Below are 21,307 nucleotides of genomic sequence, written 5' to 3' on the forward strand. Positions count from 1 at the left end.
GAAACAAAACTGAAGGCTGATCTAGTGACTAGCTGCCACTAACAAAACAAGGTCATGTCCTTGGGGCAGCATGATGGCACAGTGAATAGCACTGCTGCCTCACAGTACCAGGGACCTGGGCTCGATTCCACCCTCAGGCGACTGTCTGTTTGGTGTTTGCACATTGGACTGTGGGAAGAAACCGATGCACCTGGAGGAAACCCATGCAGACAAAGATGAGCAGGCTAGGTGGATTGGCCATGCTAATTTACCCACAGTGTTCAGGGATGTGTAGATTAGGTGGGTTTATAGGGGGATGGGTCCAGGATGGAAGCTTTAAGGGTCGGTGTGGACTTGTTGGGCCGAAGGGCCTGTTTCCACACTGTAGGGATTCTTTTGATTCTGTGCAGTGAAGAGACATAATTTTCTTCATTCTGGATAGTTATGAAGAGCTAGTTATTTTCAAAATCCAATTCTGGCTGCCTATGCAAAGGTATTCATTAAAACACGGTAATCTCATAGTATTATTAAGAATATTGACAGACATTCACCAATGAAGTGTAGCTTCTCAGAAAATAGTTCTTTGCCAGATTTTAAAATCTAGAATGTTAGGCATCCACAACAAACTTAAAATGAATTTAGTTTCAAGAGGCCAAGAGATGCAAACAAACATTAACTATGGAATCTTTCTAATAAGATGGTTGGAGTGTTTGCAGGAGAATAATTTGTATTGAAGATATTGTCTTTTAGGATTTTATACAGCTTTAGTAGTAGTACTGTTGCATTTAAAAGAAGATTCATTAACTTTCCATTTCAATATCTGATGTGCCATATTGTAACATTTCAATTTTTTTTCAGAAATTACATACTCCAGCTGTAACCAAATTCATCAACTTCCTCCAATCCATCTTCTGATTTATTGCCCATGTTCTCTTGTGATGCCACAATTGAGCTTGTCTCCTCTTGTTCAACAGATTCAGATGGCAATAGCTGTGGATCTGAGAGTGCTGACATAATTTCAGTCTCTATATCTGGCTGGCTGGCGGTCTACATATTAAACATATACAAACACAATAAGACAGAGCAATATAGTAAAAAACATTTATATTGTATTTCTACAGTTGAATGCATACATTTATGTTGAAAATTATTAAGTTGTGTGTTAAATAAAAGAACGTACTGCACAATGCTCAAACAAGGTACATTAGCCCAAGCAATAAAGACAACAGGTAGAAAGTTCAGCAGACAAAAGAAACGGATGCCTGATTTTTATTGATGGATCGGGGACTGGAAAGTCTAATGTATGTTACAAATATTTGATTTACTCACAACATACACTTGGCAACTTGACTTCTGCTACCAAAGCTATACAATTCATCACTCACCTAGGCAAGGAATGAATTGACAACTGTAAAACTATTGTAGTGAAAATGATTGGATAACATTCTTGGGGTAGGTGGTGAAGAGTAGCTATCACCAAGGCTAAATGATCAGCAAATAAAGATTGATATCCAAGGATGTGCCAATGAGAAGATCCAACAAAAGCAACAGAATAAGGTGGAAACAGCATTACTCTGCTGCATCATTTGTAGTTTGACTGGTAGGATATCTACATTAGCAGGTCTTCAGATCTTGCCCACATCCTGCCATTGATTGAATAAAAGCAGATAGTGGTGCTTGCATGCAAATCCCTCATTTCACTTTCAGTGAAAGTTGTCCAGACATTGGTTTTGATCAGCCAAAAAAAAACACTGACCTTAGCAAACCTCCAAGGCCTCCACTGTTAATTAACTTTACAGACCTCTTTAGCATAGCAGGGATTACTTGGGAGCAAACATACACCAAGGATGCCACTAGATCATAATTATGCCTCAGACCCTTAAATCATGATACACTGAAATATAGACTGGCACATGTGCAACATCTAGGTCCCAGATTTTTGGCCAGCCTATTAACACAGCACAGTCACATTGACAAATTCTGAAACTAGATTGCCTGGTTTTGTAACATGGTAATTATAAATTACCTCGTAACAGTAAAACTTCAACAAAAGTACTTTCTGCCTTTGTTTGGGTCTTGCTATTCTGAAGAACCCAACCATGAAAGCAATCTACTTATGAACCTTTGTCAATAGCTATTTGGAGCCAAGCCTAAGGAGATAAAGTAGACACCAGTTTTCCCTCTGATTGTTTACATTTTGTGGGGTTGCAATCGGCATCCATTCAGATCTCTCATGTGACAAGAAACTTTCAGTTCAGTATGTAAAGGGTTTTGACTTGAATAGATTAATGGTAACTTTTAAGGACAAACAGATAAAGCATAGAGAGGATGGGTAACAGATCATATACAAATACTTTTCAGGCCACCTTTTCTTCCCCTAGCCCACGTTTTCAAATATGATTACTCTACTAAAATGATTATTGTGCTGAATACAAAGTTGCTAGTTGTTAGATTCAGCAAGAACACAAGTTAAAAAGGTTTTCTTTAAAAAACAAAACACCAATGTGATAAAATCGCATCAACAGATAGCACAGTAGTCCTATGAAGAACAAAAAGTGAAGCTACTTCAAAATTAGAACCCATTGCAATAAATGTTCAATTGTTATTGCAATACTAACACACACTATCCCTATGCAGGATCACTGCTCACTTACACTACTTGTGTCAGCGCCTTCATGATGACTCAATATAGTTAGACAGACAAGCACATGATCATTAGTGGTGATGTGGAAAGACTGAGGGAAAGAAAAAACATTTACTAGTAATTAAATTGTTTGGAGTACTTGTATATTTGAGTTAATGAATATTCCCAAAGTGGTAGTTACAAATGGCTTTGAACTTAAAAGTATCGCACTTATCAAAACTTATATTGGAGGAGTGGTAATGGAATCTAATGAGACAAAAGACTTGTACAATATTCCCCACTGACCAGAACTATGGTAGATATACAGTTAGTCCACTTCAAGGGCAAAGATGCAGACACCAATTAAGAGACAATTGGATATATTGATGGCTAAACCAACTAGGGAAGAGGTTTGGGGAGCTAATTCAACCCTGATCTAGTTACTGTGGAACAACATAAAAAAGCAGCCAAGTGTGAGATCTTTTCATGTCAAAGCTGTATAGGCATCCTATTAGCCTGTAAGTTGAGTGCTGTCTAGTTTTAGTCACTGAGGTCCTTGAAAAATATCCAAGTACAAGCATGAGATAGGACAGTCAGAAAGCTGAGTCTGACAAAAAGTTAGAAAATATCAAAATAAATACAGAAAATGGATAGACTTTTTCTTTTAGAAGAAAACTCTATTAAACCTTGAGAAGGGGATTCTAGAAATATGCAAGAAACTAAATGGGCTAGGAAGATCAGAAGGGTCACTGGACTGAAGGTTAACTCTGCTTTCTCTCCATAGATGTTGCCAGACCTGCTGAGTTCCTGCAGCCATTTCTGTTTTTGTTGGGAATGTAACTATTGGTATTGATTCTGGAATTTCCAATTCACATCTACTGTAGATACACTTTTTGTTTCTTCGCATGTCCCAAAACTAATGAGTCTTTTGTTCTGCATCATCATGCAATTTATATTCTATTTCATTTTGTCACAGATCTTTTACTTTTGATCCCATGACTGTGCCAAGTGTAAACCTGTTACATCATGAACCTTTTACCATTCAGATTAAAAGGTCTGAAATATTAATAACACTTCATAGACATTGCCAGATCTTCAGAATATTTTCAACATTTTCAATGTTATTTTGCATGAGGAAATGTTGACCCTAAACAATGTTTGAAAATGAAATGTTGACCAAAGGAACATAGGGACAATGTAATACATGTCTAACTGATTCATCGCCATTGAGGATCAACAGTAGACACTTTATTGATCTTATTCACTATCCAAATAATTATCTTTTCCAATCAAAACTATGACTTGCAATACCTGAAACTCACCATTCCCATGAAATCATATTATGATATGGAGTTTTGATCCCTAGATACAAATGAATGATTGGACAATTGTCTAAAATGAAAAATCCATGCTTGCAGGGAAAATGAATCAGATATGCTATTGTATTCCATAACATGCACTCTCATTGGGAAGATGGAACCACAGAACAATTTTCAGAATCTAAGAATTAGGAACTAAACTGAAATGCAAATGTCAAGCATAGAATTCATCTGCTGCTCTTGTAAATATACAGCTTATTTAATTTTTGATTAGAAGGCCAGGAATATGAAAGCAAAGCCAAATAAATGCAACAAGTTCGAACTTCTCCTGTTAAAACCAAAGAACTAAATAAAATCTGAAAAATGCCTAAGTATTCTTACCAAGTAAAATGAGTAACTTTCCAAATACTGAAATATGTCATAATACAGCCATAACAATCTACAGCACAGGAAAAGGCCCTTTAACCTGTTGTACCCACACTGGTCAAAACATCCACTTAACTACGGTAATCCTATTTTTCAGCCCTTGGCTAATTGCTTTGTATATGTTGGCATTGTTAAGTACACATCTAAATTCTCAAATGTCACGAGAGTTTCTGCCTCTACCACCCTAACAGAGAGCGAGTTCCAGGCTACCACTAACCCCTGGGTGAAAACATTTTTCTTCACATCTCCTTTAAACCTTCTGTTCCTTAAATCTATTCCCCCTGGTCATGATTCCTCTATCAAGACGAAAGGTTTCTTCCCTTTCAACCTACGTATACTCCTTACAATTTTATACATCTCAATCTTGTTATCTCTCAGTCTCCTCTGCCATAAGGAAAGCAACCTGAGTCTGTCCAATCACTCTCTGTAACTGAAACTCTTCAGTCCAGGCAACATCCTGGCAGATCTTCTCAGCACCTTCTCTAGTTCTATCACACTCCTCCAATAATGTGGATTCCACAGAACTCCACACATCTCCAACTGTGGCTGAACAAACATTTTAGAGTTCTGGCTATGTCACTGCTCTTCAAACTCTATTCCTCGATTAAGAAAGGCAAGTATACCACATGCCTTCTTAGCCAGTTTATCTACTTGCCTCGCTACCTCAAGGTACCTGTGAACATGCACACCACCATTGCTCTGATCCTCAGTGTTTCCCAGGGTCTTGCCATTCATCACATATTTCTTTACCTTGTTTGTCCTGCTCAAGTGCGTCACCTCATATTTATCTGGCTAAAATTCTATTTGCCACTGATCAGCATATCTGAACAGTCTATCTATACCACTGTTGCAGTCTAAGGCTGTCCTCCTCACTATTTACCACCCCCAATGCTTGTATCATCTGCAAACTTCCTGATCAATCCTCCTATACTCAAGTCTAAATCATTTAAATGAACGACAAACACCAAGAGCCCTGTGAGACCTCACTCAGCACAAACTTCCAGTTGGAAACATCCTTCAACCATCACCCTTTGCTTTTTGCCACTCAGCCAACTGGGAATTTTGCGCCTGGCAAATTGCCTTGGATCCCATAGGCTCCTGCCTTTGTATCAGCCTCCCATGCAGAACCTCATCAAAAGCTTGGATGAAGTCCAAGTATATCAAAAGCATTGCACCCTCGCATCTGTACATCTGGTCGCCTCTTTGAAAAATTCAATCAAGTTGGTCAGATATGACCTCACCTTAATAAAAGCATGTTATTATTCTTAATTAATCCCTGCCTCTCCAAGTGCAGATTAATTCTGTCCCTCAGAATTGCTTCCCATGGTTTCCCCACCAATGAGGTTAGACTGACTGGCCTGCAGTTTCCTAGTTTATCACTTGTCCTCTTCTTGAATAATGGTACTATATTGGCTGTTCTCCAGTACTCCCACTCCTCTTCTGTGGCTAGATAGCAATTGAAATTTTTTGCAAGCGCCCCTGCTATTTCCTCCCTTACTTACTCTGCAGTGGAGGAGAAGAACAAGCAATGAAACAGACTTCAAGGTGCAAAAAAAAGGTTCAAAAGGATCTGACAAAAATTCTACAAAATAACTACAAAGGAAGTAAAACCAGTGTTAGCCCTTCAAGATCTGCTTTTTGAATCATCAAGGAATGTGGTCAGTGGCCTTCCCTGCTAGACCAAAGATGTGGCAAAGAGAAGTAAATCCTTCTTAATTTGCAGAGAATCAGAAAAACAAGGATCTAAAGCCAACTTCCCTTCCTCATGGTTTACCCATCATGCCTCAATATCAACAGGGCTGGTCATACATCATTATTCTGTTCATGTCGCAAGGCAGGTCTAACGAAGCTATGTAATTCAATTGTTATCAAATTTCCTCAAAACGTGATCCAAAGACAACGACCATAAAGCTACGGGCTAGCAAGAACTTTTAAGACTGCACAAGTCATTCCAGTCTCAAACAGTCTTGCATTCAGGACTACAAATACAGCTACCACTAGACCCAAGTCCTCTCTCCTAAATAAAGAGAGAACAATTCAAGCTCATAACCCTGGAAGGGGCCTTGATAAGTTGGTGGTGTGTGGTCATCATGGTAGGAGGGGTACCAATGACACTTTTGATAGTTCACTGTCTTATACAATTATAAGGAATGCAACATATTTCAGTTATAACACCAAGTACCAAATTTTCTTGTAAATTCAAATGAAAGGCACTTTGAGAGTAGTTCGAACATGTTCATCATGCACCCATAGATTTAGGTAAAAACACACAAAATCTGGAAACATCTTGAGCAATGACAGACAAAAAGGGAAAATTTTGTACTGATGACTTGCTTACTTTAAAGTGAGCTATTTAAGTTTTATTCTGTAAGATTCCCATATCTCTGTTTTGTTGGCAGAGATCTTTCTTTCAGAATGCTACCTCAAATAACTTTTAATTAAGTTTCAAGCCTCTTTTCCTCGTATAGGATCTAAACTTCTCTTTCTTGCTGGAAATGATTAAAGTCTGAATTTCTATCTTTGAGGCTAGAATTCTAAGTTCTGCCATTTTCCTGATGTCCACCATCTTCACAATGGGATAGTGGGGACTGGCGGCAGTTGGGTGTAGAGGCAGGTGAAGGCTGTGGCAGACAGATTAGAGAGCTCCCTGTGGTTATCAGCCTACTTAAGTCAAAATGTATGAGGCCTTGTAACTCACACCCTAGGATCTTCTTAAACCGCTATATCCACATGCCCCCTCCATAGCACCCATGTCCACTCACTCACCTTGCAAACTTTTCTAGTCCATTATCACCATATCATGAGCCTCGCTGGCACACACTAAAACACCAAAAGCGCCTATGTCCACTCAACTAATACACACTATGTACAGAACCTGAACCTTATAATAATATTGGGGAATCTGTTTATTTTGACTGTTTAATGAGCAATTCAAAGTCATCAAAAACATAATCCTATAAAACTTCAACATTAATTAACTCTCCATCCCTTTAACAGCAATACCACCAGTCTGTACCGAGTCAAATCTATTAGTGGAATTTAGAATTTTGGACAGCATTCTACTGAACAGCCGTACAAACAAAACCTCTGGAGCTGAATACATCAGAACTTAAGTCAGTGGAAGAACTTAGCAATTTGTTCATCCTTAAAGCAGGGAAGCATACATGTCTGAGCTGTCAACCAATGACAAAATTAACTCAAGTAGCCAACAGTCACAGCTGAATACCATTACAATACAAGAGCACATCCATCAAATAAAATCTAACAAACACACAAGATCATCAAATATAAAAGGAGTAGACCATTTGGCCAACCAAGCATACTCTGCTATCAATGTTTCTCAACTACTTGATTGTGGCCTCAACTCTACTTTCCTGCCTATCCCACTTAATCTTCGACTTCTTTGTAGACCGAAAATCTGTCTAGCCTAACTCTGAATATATTCAATGACTAAGCTTCCACTATTCTCTGAGATAGCAAATAAACAACTGTCAGGGTAAAAAAAAGTACTCCTCATTCCATCTTATATAAAGATCATATTTTTAAACTCTGCTCCGAGTTCTAAGAAACATCCTTGCAGAATTTACCATGTTAAGCTTCCTCAAAAAGATCAAATTTTATTCTTCTAAACTCAAGTCTATGTCCAACTGATCACAGAATCCCTACAGTGTGAAAACAGGCCATTTGGTCCAACAAGTCCACACTGCCCCTCCAAAGAGCATCCCAACCAGACCCATTCCCTACCCCTGCATTTCCCATGTCTAACCCACCTAACATAAACATCCCTGGGCACTATGGGCAATTTAGCATCACCAATGCACCTACCCTGCACAGAGTTAAGTTGTTCCAAGTTTCTCTTTCTTTTGTTGTATTTTAACTTTAGTATTTGAATAATTTGTATTTTGTTTAACTTTGAGTAATTTACCAATCAAATTGCATCTGGAGCACAGCACCTCATATTTACCTTTAGAAGAAGAAAAAGGTCAGGGTGGAGGTTATCTTCTCAATATATTTTGAGGGGGTCTGGTCTGGTCCATAACAAATTAGGGGCTGGTCAGGATCAAAATCTCTAATTCCAGGTTGGGTTTAGGAGTATTGGACTCAAAGGGAGCCAGTGCTAAGTATAGTGTCTTTTAGTTCAAGTATTGAATTCAGTTAGTTTTAAAAAAGTATGCCTTGTATAATAATGGCTCTTTCAGTCATTCAGCATTTCCTGGAGGTGGAAGAAGTCACTTTGGAGGTTTTAGAGGAAGTGAGCAAGGCAAAGCTTCCGAATTGGCAAACAAGCTGAAGTTGGGGTTGCCTTTGTCTGTGAGAAAAGGGGAGATAGTTGTGGCATTTGAACAGCATTTACAATGCCAGGAACACCATTGGAATCTTTGGAAATGGCTAAAATTCAATGGAGATGAAGTGGCTTGAACATGAATAGGAAATGAAATAGTTTGAATTAGGATTAAAATGAGAGGAAAAAGAAAAAAAGGATAGCACTAGCACAAGAAAAAGAGAAAGCGAGTTTCTGAACTTTAGAGGTTGGAACTGAGAACTCAAAATTGACTGAAAATGGCAGAGGTAGAGGGTAGGCTTAGTGAGAAGGATAGTGACGACAAGCAAATCCATTGTGGCCAAAGGCTCATTAGGGATCTGTTTAAATATGTTCAAGTGTTGCCTAAGTTCGACAAGAAGGATGTAAAATCCTTTTTAATTTCATTTGAGAAAGTGGCTAAACAAATGAAATGACCGGTGACGGTGTAGGCATTGTCGATTCAAACAAAGTTGATAAATAAAGCTAATGAGGTATTTGCGTCACTATCAGAGGTGGTGTGTGGGGAGTGTAATGAGGTGAGAAATGCTATCTCAAGTGAAAAATCAGCTAGTACCAGAAGCCTACAGACAATTTAGAAATCTAAGGAGACCACCTGGTCAAACATAAATTAAATTTGAAAGAATCAAATAAAGTAATTTGATAGCTGAGTAAAGGCATTAAAAATAGATCAAACATATGATGCTCTTAGAGAGATGATTATTTTGGAGGAGTTCAAAAACTCACTTCCTGAAGTCGAGCAGAGTGAAAGAGCAGAGTTAAAACTGCAAGATTAGGAACATAAATGGCAGATGATTACGAGTTGGTTAATAAATCAAAGTTTGGTTTTCAATATCAATTTCAGTCTGTGAGGGATTGAAATTCGGGAAAAAGAGAAATCGTCAGGTGGTAAGGGAAAAGGAGATCTCATTGAAGACAGTTATAATAGGTTACCACTGGGTAAAAGGGAAACGCATGAGGGGGAAGAAAAGTAAGAAAGCTCAGGTGTTTTGACTGCAATAAAGCAGGCCACATGAAGTTGCAGTGTTGGTGGTTTGGAGAAAGAACTGGGAAGACGGATGTGGGAAAACAGGGTAAGCCAGTGGGTTTTGTTGCAGTGGTAAAGGAAAGCATAGTGGAAGCTAAAAAGTCATGCTGGAGTGTACAATGTGGTCAGGAGTTGGTTGAGAAGAAAATGCCAGATCTCTTTAAAGAATTTACTTGCGAGGGTAAGATTTGCTTACATATGCCAGGAAGAATAGGTAAATAAATTAAAATTTGAGAGATACAGGAATATGTCAATCTTTTATAGTGAGAGATGAGGAGATATGTAATTCAGAAGGAATATTGCCAGAAAAAAAGTGGTAATATGTGGAATTTATGGTGAGAAGAGCAGCGTACCATTATATAAAGTGAGGCCGGAGAGTCCGGTAAACAGTGGTGGTAGGAGAAGCAAAGAAATTCTCAGTTGCAGGAATACAATTTATCCTTGGTCATGACATAGCTGGATCACAGGTAGGAGTGATGCCTACTGTGGTTGAAAAGCCAGTAGAAAAATCAGGCAACTGAGGTGTTACAGGACAAAACCACAGATCAAAGCTGATTTCTCTTCCTAAGAATAAAGATAAGAAAGTCGAAGTTCATTTGTCAGACACTATGTTTGATCAAATGGTTGAGAAAAAAAAAAGAACAGGTGGAGGACTAAGTGGGTATTTTCACTTCACAGAAAAGGTGAAAAAACTAAAGCAGTTGTATCAAAAAGCATACATGGAAGAATGACTTTATCCCAGAATGTTACTATCTTAAAAATGATGTCTTGATATGGAAATGGAGACCATCACATATTCAGGTAGACGAGAAATGTGCAGAAGTTCATCAAGTTGTATTACTAGTGGGTTACAGAAAGGAAGCGTTACAAGTAACATATAAATTACCAGTAGGGTGTGATTTGGGAGTAAGGAAAACCCCAAACTGAAATACAAAAACATTTGTATTTCTAGACTGCATAAGGATGTAGTTGAATTTTGCTGGACACGTCTTACATGTCAAGTAATTGGAAAACCTCAGGCAGATTAAAACTAGCATCCTTAATATCCATTCACGCATTGGAGGAATCTCTTACAAGAGTCTTAATTGATTGCATAGACCCATATCTAAAACAAAGTGGGATATCTAAAACAAAGTGGGAATCAGTATTCACTGACCATAATGAACGTGAACATTAGATTTCCAGAGATTTGCAGCATCACGGCTGAAAGGATTATTGACGAATTACTCAATTTTTTTTGAAAACTAGATATAGACTAACCACAGAGATCACAATCAGATCAAGGACAAAATTTTACATCAAAATTATTCAAGCAAGTTATAGATAGCTTAGGAATAAAACAATTCAAATCCACTGTCTACCATTCAGAATCGCAGGGAGCATCAGAATGGTGGCATCAAACATTAAAGACTATGTTGAGAGCCAATTATCAAGATTGTCCAGAGGACTGGGATAAAGGAATTCCATTTGTACTTTCTTGCAATTAGGGATGCACCAAATGAATCTACCAAATTCAGTCCATTTAAATTAGTTTTTGGGCATGAGGTGACAGGACTACTAAATTAATTAAGGAGAAATTGGTGATTCAGAGTTCACAGACCACATATGTGAACTGTGTGTCAAATTTTAGGGGAAGATTAAATAGAGCAGGTGAGTTGGCTACACAGCATTTAAAACTAGCACAGCATGTGATGAACTAGGAAGCCAACAAGAAATAAAAAATTCACAATTTTGCTAGTGGAGATAAAACGTTAGTGTTACTTCCAGGGAGAGGTGAACCTTCAAAAGAAAGGTTTATTGGCCTCAGCAAATCTAAAGGAGACTGACTCCAGATAGAAAGAAATCTCAGTGCCATGTGAATATGCTCCAAAAGGTATTTCAATAGGGATGGAAAGCAAAAGACGACAGAGACAAGTCCACATCACCACAGGTAACTCACCTGTTTGGGTGGTAGTGAGGGAACATTGAGGACAATAATAGTGATAAGGATTTAATAGTTAAGGGAATAAATAAGATTTTCAGTAGCTAAACAAGTGATTCCAGGACTGTATGCTGCCACACTGGTGCCAGGGTCGATGATACCACTATGTGGTTAGAGAACATTGAGGGAGTAGAAGAGCCAGCGATCGGGTTTGATATCGTGTTAATGGCTTGGATGGGTTGGATTTCTTGAAATGTTTACAGGAGAACCAACTGGCCAAAATGTACAACATTCAACAAGGGGAAAGCTGTTCTAGATCTAATTCTTGGGAATGATGCCGAACAGGTAGTTCAGGTGGTGATGGGGAAATAACTTAATCATAGCGATTGCAACATAGCACAATTTAAACTTAGCATAGAATTGCCCTATCCCTGTACATTACCACAGCTAATCCACCTAATTTACACATCCCTGAACATTATGGGGCAACTTAGCGAGGCCAGTCCACCTAATCTGTACATTTTTAGACTGTGGGAGGAAACCAAAACAACCAGTGAAACCCATGTGAGCACAGGCAGAATATGCAAACTCCACACAGTCACCTCAGGCGAGAATTGATTCCAGATCCCTGACGATGTGAGACAGCAATGCTAAGCATTTAGCCACCATGTCACCCTGTGCTTTGTTTTGACAAAGAAATCAACACATTGCCAAAACAAAATGGATTTGGGAAGAATGGGTTTAAGCATGGCAGGAAATCTACAGAAGAGCGGGGGAAGGGGTGGTGGTGGTAAAAAAAGGAAATGGGGCACGTACAAGTCCAACATGTTCCCTCTAGGGCGATAGGAAGTAGTAACAAGCCCAGGGAACAAACGATGACCACAGATGTGCAAGTTAGGTGGATTGGCCATGCTAGGTTGTCCGCAGTGTCCGAGGATGTGTAGGTTAGGTGCCTTAGCCATGGGAAATGTAGGGATAGGTGGGGGGGATAGGTTTGGGTGGGATGCTCTTCGGAAGATCAATGTGGGCTTATTGGGCCGAATAGTCTGTTTCCACATTGTGGGGATTCAATGAGATTTTCAGGATACGGTGAGAAGGAAAAGAAAGGCTTTCAGCAGGTACAAGGAAATTCTTCACTCAATGAGACCAATGGATTGCATGGATGACAGTTAGAAGGCAAGAGATTTCTTTTGACACCAACGTAAGGCCCTGTAAAAGGAGTCACAAGGTCCATAGAACAAGTGTGATTTGATCACCAGGTCATTCTCAAGCAGGTCACTGGACTTTTGAAGGTACAGTTCTAATACCTTCACAGTTCAGGAAATGCCCTCCAATACATTCCCTAAAAAGGGGATCTCAAACTGTATTTGCCTGCTATGCTCTCCAGAATATGGCCTTCTGGAAGTGTGTGGATCTTGTAAAGACAGCAGCAATGGAGTAACAAATTTCCTTACAGGAGGCAGTGCAGGGTAGTGGCCATGTTTTGCAAGACCTTAGAATCACAGAAACACTGCAGTGCAGAAACAGGTCATTTGGCCCACTGAGTTTTCATCAACCTTCCAAAGAGTACCCCATCCAAAGCCCCCTCCCCATAACCCCACATGACTTTATTTAAATCATGCTGACCCATCTAACCTGTTAACTGTAATGCCTCTGCTGGCACAACTTCACCAACATGGAACAGATTAGATCCTGAAGTTGACCTCCACACAACGTACATCTCAGCTATTCACACCATGAAGTTGCTAAACCAGTGGTAAAAAGTTACAATAAACAGAATATTTATCATTGCTGGCTATCAATTTCAAATAATGGAAATCAACTCCATGTAACTTTTCAAGACTTTGTCACAAAATACTCAGATTTCTCTTTTAATTAATTAATTTCCATCTAAAACAGAACAGCCTTGGCCATTTTAATTCAATTTTCCACATCACCATTAAGAATCATAGTCACGTGTAAATTATTACATTTACTGCTGATCTGTAAACCCAGTGTGATGAGACAAACCTTAAATGGATTGATTGCATATGAGTTAGTTGGGAAAGGGTGCAGAAAAGTCCTAGCTCGAGATGCAGAAACCTATGGTAACAAAACAAACAGATGGTTGAAACAAGACTGAGACAATCTTCAGATGCTACTGGTGATTTCTGAACATTTAAATCCGAGACTTAAGTAAAAATTTTTTAATGTATTAAAGTAATCCAATATAGGTCCCTATCATTAAGTCATTGACCTGAAACTAGGAATTACGATCAGATCAAGGGGATTCACTAACCTTGAATTTATTTTCAGGAAATGGACTTTTGGTCATAGAATAATGGGCTTGACAGAAGGCCTTCTCATCAATTGAAGCTGTAGAGGTCTAATAAAATGCATAAATGCTGTCAGATAAAAGAATATCCACACAGCCCATTGAAAATAACACTTCATGTAACAGCTCAGGCTATAAATTAGGATGACAAAAGAAAATATATGGATCTTCAGGGTACTTCTTCAGATGTTTTCTTGGCAAAATATTTAAGTCACACAATAGATGGGGACCAGAGGACAGAAGGCAGTGGTTCTGAGGAAGGGTCACCAGACCCAAAACGTTAACTCTGTTTTTTCCTTCACAGATGCTGCCAGACCTGCTGAGCTTTTCCAGCAACTTTGTTTTTGTTCCTGATTTACATCATCCGCAGTTCTTTCGGTTATTATTTAGAAGGCAGTGGTATCAGTCTTCCCAATATATCAGAGTATATTTTGATTCAAATCAAAAGTGGAATTTTAACAAACAGCATGGCAAGTAAAGTCAGTGAAAGATATGAAAGCGGTCGAGTAATAAACCTTTTCTTAGTACCGCAGAAACACTCACTTTAATCTCTGCCACAGAGAATAGAACTTTTGATGGCATTGTATGGATGTTATATTGTGAGCAGCTAATTAGCATTCTGAGGATCACGGATAATTAAGAAAAAATGTTTCCATGGGCCTATGGGCCAAGAGAGTTCCAATCGCAATCTGGGTTATGTTAAAGAATATCAACGAAAGCATTCTGATTTACCTCAATGTCAAGGTAATGGAAAAAGAAAAATTGGCCAAGGTTCATGTAGTTGACCACTGTATAGCACCCTGGCAGTTGGTCCACATGAAGGGAAGAAACTTTCATAACTGGCCAATTTTTTTTTTTTTTTTTTAAAAAACAGACTGCATATATAGGTTTACTGAAACAGAATAACCATATGGACCAGTTTCAAAGAAGGGCAACAGTGACACCCAGGTAAATTTTTGTAACTCATTTTGAGTCAATGTCTGAAGCAAGGAGAGGAGAAACTAACAAGTGATTTTTTCTTTAAGAAAATCTATGATTTTAAAGCTTAAACCGACTGGCCAGCCAAGCTTGCAATTCTAAAACATCAAGAACTTTTATCATGAGGAAAACACTCACTTTAAGAATTCCTCCAAAAGATTAAATTTGGATTTTGAAAAGATGTACTTCAATATGAAAATTAGCCTAGTGTTGGTGCTGTTTTTATCCTTCCTCCTCTTTTGTTTTCATCTCCTTCTTTAGATTCCCACCCCATGCTAAAAGGGGAGATAAAAGTAATCAGTTCCTACAGTATGCTCAAAACTTAAGCCAAATTGTAATACTTAATGACTGATTGGTTTCCCTTCCTCATGAGGAAACACAACCTCAACTCAGCAGACTAGAATGAAAGAATTACAGAAGAATCATTTGACATGGATCAGTAATGGATTTGGAACTGGCAAACTGAGAATGAATGGATAGTCTCTGCTTTGTGGGGTGTGATGAGGTATCTGCTAAGGATCTGGATTGAAGACTCAACTTTTCACCTTTTACATCAACAAATTAGAAGAAAGAATACCGTTAGATATCCAAATTTACAGATGACAAATTAAGAAGGATAATAAGTTTTGTAGATGGAAATAAATTGTACAAGGACAAAAGTAGCTTAAATTATAAAAGCCATAATAAATTGACTTCAATATGCCAAAGCACAAGTCAAACGTAAGCTAAAATGTAGATTTGAGAAAAGGAAATATTTTTCCAGGAGGTTCGAAGAAGCAAGAGGTTACAAGAGTCCACATACTAAAATGAAAGCTAGTGCACTCATGAAGATGTCAACGGAATATTGGGCTTTATCTCAAGGGATTGGAATTCAAAAGTGACTAAATGTTCAGTTGTACAGAACCTTTGTCATCTGGACTATGTTTAGTGTAGGTATCAACTTAAAAAATGTCAATATTGATCTGAATGTGTCAACATGATTTACCAGAATACTACCAAGTTATAAGCAGTTCATTTATGAAGAAGGGGATTACATAAATATTGGTTACGCGCTCAAAAGTTTAGAAGATTGTGGGGTAATATAATTAAAGGGCTGAAAATGATCAAGGGTTTTGATGGGGGTCAATGAACAGGAACTACTTCCTCTTGCAAGGATATCTAGAACAATAGCATTAAAATTACTGCTAGACCAGTTAAAGAGTGAAATAAAAAAGCATTTTATTCAAGCTAATGGTACGGAAATTTGGAACTCCATCTGCAAAATGCCATGTATTCTCGGTAAACAGGATTGACTAGTTTTTCCTCAATGAGGAAACAAAAAAAATCTTCCAGCTTCACCATTTTAAATGATTCATGCAACAAAAGTATCATCTTTATAACAGTGCTTGAAGGGAGCAGGGTAAGAAGAAAGGAGTGATGAAGAGAGAAATACAAGAGAAATTCTTACATCATGTTAGTTACCTGATACAATTAACAGCACTGCTGACTGATGATAGCAATCAATCTCTATTAATTAGTTTACAACTGATCTATGCACGGGGCAAGGTACATCACAATGTCCCAGACCTTGGAAGTCACATATCCGACACAAGCTGTTCTTCTCAAGCTAGCTATTTGCTACACCTCAAATTTTACATAAAACGATTCCCAAAATAGATAGATTTCTTTCAGAATTACTGTAATTTTCCTCTGAATGAATCAACACGATCCTCTTTGGGTTTCTGTCCAATGGATTAACTCACCAAAACAATGTTTTTCAGTTTAGTGTTGAATTCATTCAATTATTCTGCGCACTGGTTTCAACTCTACTGGACAAGTGAAACAGTTCATCACGGTCTGCATTATCTGGCTCTTTGAGTCCAAATAGAAGATTTCTTAACACTTTTTCTATTTTGAAAAGGAAACTTCCTAGTTTTTTTCTTAATGGCACCATCATGCAATTTGATTCAATGATTTAGGCTAACAGCAAGTACCTTTACACCTACACGTCATGCAAGCTCTGCTAAACTCAGTAATAAATGCCACATACTGCACTAATTGATTTTCTATAATATTCCATTTTTTTTAGGCCCCTCTGCACGTATTCTTCCATTCACTAATTTCCAATACAATTAGATTGAACCGAAGACCTTAACTTAGAACTACATTTTGATAAAAAATGAGGAAAGAAAAATGCATCCAAGTATAATCATTGATTCAGTTAGAAATTAATCATCATTTACAGTCATGAACTTATTCCCCTAGAAATGGACTCATTTAATACAGCATCTTCATAGCTACTACATATTCCAATCCATCAGCTTGGAGTGATAAGAGGCCCTAACAATGAATGGGTGAGGTTCTAATCCAGAATCAACCAGGCTCTCCATCAGAATAAGCTTAAAGTTGGTTGTAAACTATAACTTTTTAAAATATTAAGTTGATTGGAATATGCCAAAAAAGAAGACATTTCGCTTATAAATTAGCATTGCATGGTTCAGGCAGAACAGTTTTAATGATAATTTATCTTTCTTAATGGTAATATATTAAAATATTCAGTTAACGTAATCTTTAAAAATTATAATTAAAAATTGAGAAGTACAATTAAACAAAGCATATTTCCAAAAGAAAAAGATTCTTAAGACAAAAAAAAACACACAAGCATCATCCAACCTGGCTATTGTGGGTCTGAAAAGAGTCAGCAAATAGGTTAGTACTGTTGCTGCCACTGCTCGATTCAGGCAAGGGGTTAGATTGCAGGAAAGACAAAGGTTGTTTCTGAAACCAAGACAAAAGCAAAGTCATAATCTGAAACAAAAAACAAGTTCACAAAAATTGATAAACCCTAACATCAGAAGCTTCAATTAAGAATTTTCCAATTGGAACTGGGGTAAATTCAGCAATCCTGGACAGCCTAAAAGGATACTGCATTCAAAGAACTGGATCAGAGAATCAGGGCGATGATCTTATAAGGCTGATATGACCCACGTTTTGTACAGTTTCCTACTAGGCACATAGAATCGCTAAGCTAACAGACAATATCAATTTTTCAGCTCATCTTTAAATTGATTCATTTCAAAAACAAATCTCTTTTTTAATCCACATCTGCAACAAACACTTGCTTCTGAATTATTAGGTTACAAGAAGATATAAATGGAATGGTCAAATGGACAGATAAGTGGCAGATGGAATTCAACCCTGAAAAGAGTGAGGGGATATACTCTGGAAGGAATAATTTCACAATAAAGTATTCAATGAACCACATCATACTTGGAAACTTCACGGAACAAAGTGACCTTGGAATATTTGTCTATGGATCTCTGAAGGTGGAAGGGCAAGTTAGTATGGTGGTAAAAAAGTCAGATTACACAAGCAGGGAAGTCATGTTGGTGTTGTATAGAACTCTGGTGAGACCACAGCCAGAGTACTGACAGCAGTTCTGGTTGCCACATTTCAGCATGGATGTGACTGCACTGGAGGGATGCAGAGCAGATTCATCTGGATGCTGCCTTGGATGGAAATTTTAAATCTGAGGAAAAGTTGGATATGCTTGGGCTGTTCTTGTTAGAGCAGGGAAGACTGAGGGGCAATCTGGTTGAGTTGTACACGATTAGGAGAGGCATGAATAGAGTGGATAAGGAGCAGCTGTTCCTTTTATATGAAAAGGTCAGTCACAAGAGTCACAGGTTCAAGGGGAGGGGCAGCTTTGGGGGGGGGGGGGGTGAAAACTTTTTTACCTAAAAGGGTAATGATGGTCTGGAATGTGCTGCCTGGGAAATGGTAGAGGCAAAATTACCTCACATTCTTTCAAAAGTACCTGGATGAGCATTTGGCACATCATAACATTCAAGGCTATGGGCCCAGTGCTGGTCAATGGGACTAGGTTGAAGGTCAGGAGTTTCTCACTTGTCAGTACAAACTTGATGGGCCGAAGGGCATCTTCAGTACTGTATGATTTTATGAACTCTGAATCCAATTGCTCAAAAATGAGTGTAATTGCTGTCACAAATGTGTGCTGTAAATCTCAAATTGTGTTCATACTATACAGAATTGCTGAAACATCAACATATCCTGAGTTATGATTTTATTTAGGAGATAAATTGCATTGATATTTCTAATGCAGGTTTTTTCATTGAGATTTGCTTACTTTATGAAAGTCTCTTCAGCCAGCAGGAGAGTCAAGAGAGAGACACCTTCATTGCCCCTTTTCTGGAGTACTGCCAATCAACTGATCTAGAGCATCAGCAGGCCTTTAGCTGGAATCAAAACCCTTGGGGCCTCAAGTCCAGCCTAACCAGAGTTGCCCGTCAATCAGAGGCTGCTATCTCTCATGCTCAGCAGCGCCACTGAGGAAGCATCAGAAAGCCACTCCTGAAGTCCTAGGCTGCAGACTAGGGATTGGAGGCAAGGGCAAGCATTATTCCCAGCTGGGATCTTCTGGACCTAACAAACTGGCTTTAGATCCCATACTCTGCATGGCAACAGGGCTTTCATCATTGTGTTATGATCAGCAGCTTTGAAATGAGGACCTTATTTGATTACTTAAAGGCCTCAATTGGTGGTGGAACAAAAAGGCCAATGATGGGCCTTCCTACTCATAAGTTAATTCTAGCAGATACAGACCACCAAACCAAATTACATGTCATTCCTGCCTCTAAGCTCACTAATGTCAAAGCACAGGATTCTGTCCCATTAACCAAATAGAGTTCCTGTAAATGCAAGTGGTTTTGAAATTAGACTTTTTAACACTTATTGCCTTACAAGTTATTTTTTTTTATAAAAGACTTTTGCATTGTCAACAAAAATTTTTATTTCACAATTTATTCTTTAAACTTAAATTCTGCTCTAAACAAAATTTCAGTATGTTAACCTGACTACATGCAATGTATGCAATACTGTTTCTAGGCAGATTTCTTCACAAAATATGGATTATTACAATCAAACTACATGTAGAATGTAACATGCTATATTTGGTATATAGGAAACAAGATCAGTGTGCAAGTATCAGCTAAATGCAAAGAGATCCATGCTCTGAAAACAACCAAGAGAGAATCATTTAAGAGAAATGCACAATTATTTTGATAAAAGGTCCGAAGCACATGTAGGCAATAATATGGCTATTTCTTGCTCTCAATCTTTATTTTCAAAGAGGCTGATAACCCCCAAAAATGGGAGTGAGATCTACATATACTTATTTAAATATTTGCAGTAGTCTGGAGTCAACATAGTGGTAAGTGGTTGTACATCTGAGTAACAGCAGAGTCAGGCTACCATACTTAAAAAAACTATTCTTCATCTTAAAAGAGGAAGTTCATTTTGGCAGCAGCACAAACCACAAGTCATTCTAAAAGACAGTTTGGTTTAGGAAAATGCAGGCATGATACAGTAAGGCAACGGCAAAAGCCATGGCCCGAGATTCTGGCATTGCACTGAAGGCTGTGTTGCAGGAAGTGCAGAGGAGGAGAGTTGTCATCTATCCACAGGCACCGAGATAACCATGGTAATCAGAGTTTAATTCCACGGTTCTGGATGAAGTGCTGCACCAAGTTCAATGAACGAACGTGAATGATTAAAGGCCAGTGAATCCACTGTCAAGTGCCAAGTTGCACCAACTGCACCATTAGCCTTCATGTACTGCTTAATATACATTACCATTCATTCACCTACCAGCAACCTCTATTAGTTACAACTCATGTCCAACATACATGGCTTCATCACAGCCTCATACACTTAGCTCTGCTGCAAGCCTCATGCTCATGCCTCACGGCATGTAAATCCTTCCAACCATTCAACCAGAATGCCCAACATTTATGCACTAGTACCAAGCAAGCTTTACACACTGGTTGGTATTGTGAACTGCCTATATTTTTTATTTATAGATGAGGCCAGCATTTATTGCCTATTCCCAATTACCTAAAGGGCAGTTAAGAGTCAACCACATTGCAGTGGGTCTGGAGTCACATGTAGGCCAGACCAAGTAGGATGGCGGTTTCTGACCCTCAAGGACATTAGCAAACCAGACGGGTTTTTTTTAAACAATCGACAATGGTTTCATGGTACTATTCATTCCAGATTATTTTTTTTTGAAAAATCAAATTCAATTTCCACTATCTGCCATGGTGGGACGAAAACTTGGGTCTCCAGAACATTACCCGAGTGTCTGAATTTACAGTCCAGCGATGATGCCACGAGGCCATCACTTCTCTTTCCAATATTCTTCCTTCAGACACACCTCTGCACACTCAATGCCGTCATCCAAAATGACATTGATGCAGCACCTCACACTATGCTGTAGATGCAACTTTGGATGCATAATTATACTTGTAACACTGAAAAAGCAGGTTCTTTCAAGGTGTATTTCATGGCTTGCATCTTTTATTTGCCCAGGTTCAGCTCCAGTCCTTCTTATAACAAGTTTCC

The 21,307-nt window shown here is 38.4% G+C and overlaps 1 protein-coding gene across 1 annotated transcript in view; it reads right to left on the reverse strand.

Annotated features, from left to right (window-relative positions):
- LOC109918161 (multiple PDZ domain protein) overlaps positions 1-21,307 on the reverse strand; it is a 263,630-nt gene that overhangs the window by 87,878 nt on the left and 154,445 nt on the right. Inside the window, exons 23-26 of the mRNA XM_048620387.1 lie at positions 17,561-17,665; positions 13,895-13,981; positions 13,627-13,698; positions 849-1,026 (exon numbers count right to left, since the gene is read on the reverse strand). Coding sequence (XP_048476344.1) covers positions 849-1,026; positions 13,627-13,698; positions 13,895-13,981; positions 17,561-17,665 — 442 coding nt within the window. The remainder of the gene's footprint in view (positions 1-848; positions 1,027-13,626; positions 13,699-13,894; positions 13,982-17,560; positions 17,666-21,307) is intronic.

The sequence above is a fragment of the Rhincodon typus genome, chromosome 3 (assembly GCF_021869965.1).
Source record: "Rhincodon typus isolate 14 chromosome 3, sRhiTyp1.1, whole genome shotgun sequence".
Lineage (NCBI taxonomy): Eukaryota > Metazoa > Chordata > Chondrichthyes > Orectolobiformes > Rhincodontidae > Rhincodon > Rhincodon typus.